Genomic DNA, 7,377 nt, shown 5'->3' with positions numbered 1-7,377 from the left:
CGGCTGCACTGGGCTCAGAGTTCTTTCTCCCCTACCTGGCCTCCCCAGGCCTATTGCCTGGATGAAGCTGCAACTTGATCAGTAGGCAACCAACATGCCACTAATTAGGAGGCAGGAGGCATAGCAGAGGATGATTAGCTCGTGATGAGCACACACTGCCTAGAGCATCCTCGTTACTATCATACATAGATTAGAAATCTGGGGAACATCTGCATTTTCCTCTCACAGAGGAGAATCTGAAATTGACACGTTGAAATGAAAATGTGTCAAGTAGAGCTATGTAATTGACACAGATTAACTTTATTTCTCTAGACCCAACTCTCCCTTCTTCTTCCCTTGGCCCCCCTTTCCTTGAAAAGTCCCAGCTGCCAGTGGAAGAAACCCAGCAATTCTCTAATTCAACCATAAGATTTTGGAAGGACAATGCACGAAAGCCATTCTGGCACTCCAAGGACCAGATGTGTTGATTATGGAGACAATTACATGCTCCCCAGGTGAGTCTACCTAGAAACTGAGAAAGACAGATTGGTGACAAGAAAAGCAATGCTGTTCTCTGTCTGTTGATGCAGCACCCTGCTTTCTCTCCCCATCCTCGGTGGTTGGACAGACTGCTGATTGCAGCCAGTTCCGGGGATATTGACAGCAATAACCCTCTGCAAGTGAGAGTAAGCAGTAAAAGTCCCTGCATCATAAGAAGAGTCTTCTGGGAGAGGCTTCAGGGAGGAGAAGTAGGGTCTTTTTGGTGGTGAGAAATTGCTGGAGCCCAGCAGGCTTCTGCACACAGGACACTGGGCATAGACATTTCGGCTGAAGAAATCTCTGTTCTTTGGGGACCAGCCCACACTCTTTCTTAGGAGCAAATCACTGGCGGCCCCACTTTATCTGGTTCATTTTTAATAGCTGCCAACAGCATCCTTCCCCGGAGACTAAGCCATAATGATAGATGGCATGTGTGCCTGTCATGATCTATTTTCCTCTGTCTTCGCTGACGTTTTGTAAAGAATCTGCATCTTGTGTGTCCTCTCTAGAACAGCTCTCCTTGAGCTGTGACGAAGTTGAAGGCACTGGGAAACCACGTCCTCAGCACCTCCGGGTAGCTAAAAGGTAAATTTTTACAAGTAAGCATTTATCTGATTATTTTTCAATGTGTGTGGACAAAAGAACCCAAGTCAGTGACTCTGAGAGAGGCTTTGAACGACCCCAGGACCTGGGACTGCACACGTCATCACAAAAACATCACATGAGAAGGGAGGGTAAACAAGAAACAAGTTATATTATAAATACCTGAGCCAAAAAATATAAACAAGCAAGGCCAAACAGTTTTTGTCCCATTGGCACCCACACCTGTAAGAGTGAGCATGTTTTAGAAGCTGAGACCCTTGAGTCTTTAATTTTCCAAGGCATTCCTGGCAGCCCTGATTAGAAGAGTCCTTCTCGTGTCCCTTCCATATGGTTCAAGCAAAATTAGATCAGTTATATTTTTTTTAAAAAGCAATAAAAGAAGAAGTGACTTTGGGGATCAATGTGTATGTGGATTTTAATCAAAATTCTCTTCCTTCTGAAGGGAAGCTGAGGAAGATGGCATGTCTTTCCTGGTAATGCTGAACCTTCCCCCTGGTGGCGCAGCCCTAGGTAAAAGACTGGTTAGATAATTTTTACAACTGGGGGCCAGAGACAGTGTTACATGGACAAGGACCTGGCACCACAGGACTAGAGCTTCTCAGAATCAATTCATTATTTGTATGTATTTACCCAAATTATCTCATTTAATCTGGGTTCCAGCCCTGGTCTTGATGTCCCTATTTTAACTTACAGATAGGAAAACTGGATACTGATTATGTCATTTTACCCCTCTTGGCATCAGGTAATTAAAAAGTGATGGATCTAAGTTTTGTTGAGACTTTTAGTCTCCAAGTGAATTGAACTCTAGCTGAGGTTCCCCCCTCCTTTTAGTATACAGGGTTCCATTGGTGGCTCTCTGAATGGACCCATGTGTCACCTGATACATGTTCTGAAATACAAAGAGCATTCTAAAGGACACTATGCTACTGAAAAGGAAATGGTAATTAAAGTAAGTTTAAGGGGCATTAAGTACTTTGGGAGGTAATTTTGGGCTACATCTGGTCCCCTTTGGCAGTACTGTTGGAGAATTTGGCAGGATCCGGTGTAATCCGGATGAGGCATTACCATTGCTTATGTTTGCTCTCTGGCCTTCTTCCCTGCCTGAACAAGGCCCATCACTTTAAAAGGCAACAGTACAGCTGGGGCCGGGCAGCTGTCCGTTGGGCAGCCTTATTGCAATCCTGTGGGGCAAGCAAGGGCATGAGGCCATGGCTGCTACGCAAGTGGGTCAGCAGGGCAATGGCATGAGGAGGGCTGAGAGCCACTGAAGGACTAGCATACTTGCGAAGTGAGATTCTAAACCATTCTGGACATTATCAATATGCGAGTCATATTGGCAGGACCATCAGGCTCTCTACTGACTCTCAGTAATGTGCAGTTCAGTCCATTTTGCATTTTTAGGGAGGTGTGTGATGGAAAAATCCATGCCTTATTATAAAGAAGACATAGATTCCATCTTTATCTCTGCACTACTTTGCTGTGTACCATTCGGGGAGTCACTTTCCTCTTGAGGTCTCAGTTTATCCCTCCCCAGCAGGGGGTTCTCCTGGTACTGCCCATACTAGCCATTTCTCAATAATTTTGGAATTGGCAATGTGCTTTTAGCATCTCTGGAAACTCAGACAGGCCAGTAAGGTAGGGCATCAATTGTTTCCCTTTTACAAATAAGGAACTTGCACTCCAGAATGACTTGCTGAAAGTCAGAGATCTCCTAACTCCTGGCTCAATATTCTTTCCAAGGCACAATCCATCACCACCTTAACTCGCAGTTTGTTTTTGTCCCAGATAACTCAATTGGGTGGCTCTCAACGTTGCAGCTGTTGCCCAGGAGGAAATGAGCAAATTTGGAAGCTGTTCTCACTTCTGCAGATTAAGGTGTCTTGTATCATGGTAACGGGAGCCAAGGGAGGTGACTTTTACCCAATCCCTTTCCCTCGGTTATTTTAGTGACACATAAAGCAGTTATTCTCAAACTTTAATGCACATTAGTATCCTGGGAGAATCTCCTTGTGGTGCTGATACCTGGGCTCCAGCCCCAGGGCCCTTCTGCAAGCTTAGTTATCAGGTGTAGAATTGCCTTAGAGAAAACAATTCTGATGCAGAGACAGTCCTCACCACTGGTGAGAAACCCTGCAGAGAAATAGCTGCAAAGCCAACCGCACTCTGCCAGCTGCCTTTGCCTCAGTCTACTACTGAGACATCTGACAAACTCATGTTGGGGGTGGATACAGAGGCAATATTCTTAGCCACGGCTTACCCAAATGACCAAACTGACTCATACGTTTTCACTGCTTTATTTTACTTTCATCCTTTTTAATCTGGTAGAGCAACTTCACCAACCGGGACATAAAATTAACATGAGAAGAATTCAGATTCCACTGGGAAGCTGAACTAATGCATTTAGAAAATTTGCCTTTGGCTTGGGATAGAAATATTAGACACTTTGCATTGTTTGGGAAGCTCTAACCCATTAAACATCCCTTAAAGAAGTATGGGCACTTTGTGTTACAAATCATTAGTGAGACCCCAAAAGCCCACTACTTCTTTTAGAGCTACCTAAATAATATTCTCAGTATTTGAGGAAGGTACTTTCATATATACGTTTTTTCAAAAGGTGAGTATAACTCAAGAAAAAGTAAAGCAAGAATAGTATATAATTTTAAATAAATTACGAAGTCAAAAGAAAACCACCTTTGTTTAATTTTTTACCTTCAAATCGAGTTCAGAAAATATGATTCCAGAATAATCAGCTAGTTTTCAAATTATTGACCAGAGATTTTTGGTTTCTTGGGTTTCTGGGACCTATGGAACTTTACCACATATTTTAAACACTAAAGTAATTAAAAAAAAAAAAATCCAACTTTATTCTGGGCCCTTAGTTCATACTCCCTTATTTACCTAGCATGAAGAAGAGCCACCCACTCAGCACAGGGCCAGCAGGGAGACTTGCTGTTGGTTTCATGCATCAGACAGCAGGAAGAAGAGGGGAACAAAAGGGACATATATCTTGTTGGCCTCCTCTCCTTTTTTCATTTCTCCTGCTTACATCTTTAAAACCTAAGTTTGAGTTCCATCTCTACCATTCACTGGGAACTGATATCAGACTCAAAGTTCTTGGAGTTACCAAGACTTCTGCTCAGACGTCCTGGCCATACACATGTGGATGGAAAACTTGAATATTGGTTCACACGGGTCATTTCATGGAAGCTCCCCATGGGGCAGCAGAAAATGAATAGGTATAGCAAGTTGGGTTATTTTTCTCTGTTCTTCATGCCCTTCCTATATTGGAATTATTTACCCACATCTTTGTTACGTTACTTAGTATTGTCTTGTGCCAGATTAGAAAGAGTCTATTCCTTTAGCCAGTGATGTTGGAGTTGGCCACGCAATTTTCTTTAGTCAACAGAACGTGGGTGAAGGTCAACAAAGTGATGATTGTGAGTCAAGGCCTTAGAGACATAGGTTGTTCTGCTGGCCTCACTTGGAATTCTGCAATCTTCCATGAAAAAAAAAAACATACGCTAGGTAGCTGCTGGTCCCAGAATGATGCTAACTCATGGAGCAGACTAGAGCTAGCATCCAGCCCAGCCCAGCAGAGCCTGGTCAGTCTTCACTGAGCTCAGCCAAACCCTTGCCAACCTGAAGACTCATGAACAAAACAATAAACTACCTGCTAAAAAAGTGATTCTTTTTTTTTTTTGTCATGTAGCATGATTGTTAACAACAGTTGATGGATACAATAGGTAGAAAACTTCCCGAACAGAGAAAGCTCAGCCAAGTATGTAGCTTTGATGTACAAAAATACATTTATTTTCAACAATTTCAAAACCACTGTCTTTTTTTTACAGTAGAAATATTCAAGTGGAACAATAAAACCAAGAACAGTATATGTACATATACTGTATATATAGATATGACTCATGCATTTGTATTCCAGTGTTTAGTACAAGTATTGCAATGGTCTGCCCCATTTAACCCTTGAAACAAAAAAGCAGGATCTTTAGAAATATTCCTAATACTGATCTATGCTGTAGCCAGCCAGATTTCTCTATATCACATTCTCTCTGTTTGTCACAAAGTAGAATGGGAACAACATCCCACAAAAATTAACAGGTACAAAATGTGGCCTTTCCTCCCAAATATATACAGTATATCATTTTTTAAAACAAGTGTGCTCAGGCTAAGCCTGAAAATAAAAACAACGCTTACAGCATGGCTTAAAGTGACCCTACGGAAAAGAATTGGTGTGTGTAGATGTGTAAGGGGCTGAGGTGCTGGAAAAGCTAATCGGCTTTGAAAGCCACTCACCCCAGAGGCAAGAACTACTTTAAGGGAACTGAAGGCAGACATTTGACTTTAAGGAAGTTGTGTACATCTGACAAGCAAATAGCACAGCTTTGCTAAAATCACCTTTGACTAATATCATTAAAGGCTAGACCCCTATTTGGCCTGCAAGGTTTGCACGGACTCAGGATTTCACAAATCCCACCTCCCTCCCAACCTCTAGAACCCTTCCCATAGCCAAGAAAGACTCACTGGGCTTTACCTAGCATCCAGGAGTCTTTTCTGAGCTGAAAGTAGCCTGAGAATTCACCATAAGCATTATCCATTTTCACAGAGTCCAATCAGAAAACAGATTAATTGTCATTTTTAGATCCATTGCCTGGCTTTTTTAGAGATAACTATTTTCTCAGGCTGATAAACACCTTCGGCTTTTTCCTTTCAGGGAGGAAGCATTTTTCCCTGTCTGGGTCTCAGTTTGAAGTCTCTAGTGGGTCTCATCTTGCAACTTCTTCCATGTCATTGTTGGAACAAAAATGACCCCAATGTTCTATGATGTCACTAGAGTCCTTCCTTAATCAATTGCCCCAAAGAAGCCCTCCCCCCTCCCCTTTATATACATAAGTAGAAACCAGCCATGGCGTGGACAAGGAGATGCAAGAGTTAAGTGGTACAGACAATAGGAGAGCATCCGGACCCAACACCTCAAGCAGGCCTGGCAGGTTGGTCAGCTCTGAGGGTCAGTGTGTAAGCCAACACACGCATCTTTCTTTTTTCTGTTTTCTTTTTTACTAAACATTAAATTATTTCTCAGGAAATAAAAAGCTATTTACATTGTAATTATATACAATAAGCCACCTGTAGCCTCGCTATTGACATGCACAAGGCAGGGCCTCTTTCCTATAGGTGTGCATGCTTTCCGAGCTGCATCCACTCCCCACCAACCCACCTCCTGCGGATCTAACTGGGAAATGGTTTGTGTTCTTTGTGTGTGTGCTGAGGGAGGGGTGTTGGTGATCTGGGGGTAGGTGGGAGGTTAACAAAAAGCCAACCCAACTTAAATAAAAAGAAAGAGAGAATGCAAGAAAAAAGAGAGTTTTTATGCTACCAATGGCAGAATAAAGCAAGGAGGCTGTGGGAAGATTCATTCTTTGCCCTTAGCACAAATATAGCCATTTATTATTTTTGTCTCATTTGAATCAGCTACTAATGCCTCTTTGTCCCAAAGCTAAGCATCTTCCTGCTACTTACGAAGGGGCCCTTGGTAAACAAAAGGTAAAAAAAGACATTTTCATTTTTCCATAATAACAGTAATAGTAATCGTCAAAAATAAAAAGTCAGAAAGGTGGTTGACCACGTGGCTTGTTGGTATTAAACACTAGTGCAGTTGGGGATCTCCTTTGTGCTTTCGCTGTTTGCAATGGTGGCGATGCCTCCTGCGGGGAAGAGAAGACACAAAGAGAAACAGGTGTAAGTTCCACAAGGACCAGAATCTTTGCTTTATTTACTGCTAAATACCAAGCAACCTATAACAGGCACTTAATAGATATTTATTAAATAGGGCACTTGGACAGTCTTCCTGTCTGCTCACTGGCTTATCTCATCCATGCTTAATGTATGCACCTCCCACACCAGCACACAGGTAGGATCAACACACTGACTGCCATCTTTAATGATAACAATAGTAATAGCCAACATGTACTGAAACTTACTATGTGTCAGCCACTGTGCTAATGACATAATCACAACAGTCTTAGAAGAGATTCTTAGCTACTATTAGAAATGTAATAGAAACAGAACGGAATCTATTATTCCCATTTCACAGATGAGGGACATGAGGCAGGGAGGTTACAGAGCTAGCAAATTAGCAGAGCAAGGAAATGGACCTAGGACTCTGTGATGCCAGACTCTGGATTCATGTGATTATTAATAAGGACAAATAATGCTTTTGCTTTATAGAAAAAGACAAAAAAA

The 7,377-nt window shown here is 42.2% G+C and overlaps 1 protein-coding gene across 1 annotated transcript in view; it reads right to left on the bottom strand.

The window, feature by feature from the left end:
- Positions 1–4,905: 4,905 nt before the first annotated feature.
- Positions 4,906–7,377, bottom strand: part of SORCS3 (sortilin-related VPS10 domain containing receptor 3) — a 624,980-nt gene continuing 622,508 nt past the window's right edge. The window contains exon 27 of the mRNA XM_012661662.1: positions 4,906–6,839. Within this exon, the coding sequence (XP_012517116.1) occupies positions 6,775–6,839 (65 nt within the window). The 3' untranslated portion in view covers positions 4,906–6,774. The remainder of the gene's footprint in view (positions 6,840–7,377) is intronic.

The sequence above is a fragment of the Propithecus coquereli genome, unplaced genomic scaffold (genome assembly GCF_000956105.1).
Source record: "Propithecus coquereli isolate 6110/MARCELLA unplaced genomic scaffold, Pcoq_1.0 Scaffold73, whole genome shotgun sequence".
Lineage (NCBI taxonomy): Eukaryota > Metazoa > Chordata > Mammalia > Primates > Indriidae > Propithecus > Propithecus coquereli.
The sequence above is the reverse complement of the archived record's forward strand: the minus strand, read 5'-3'. Positions and strand labels throughout refer to the sequence as shown.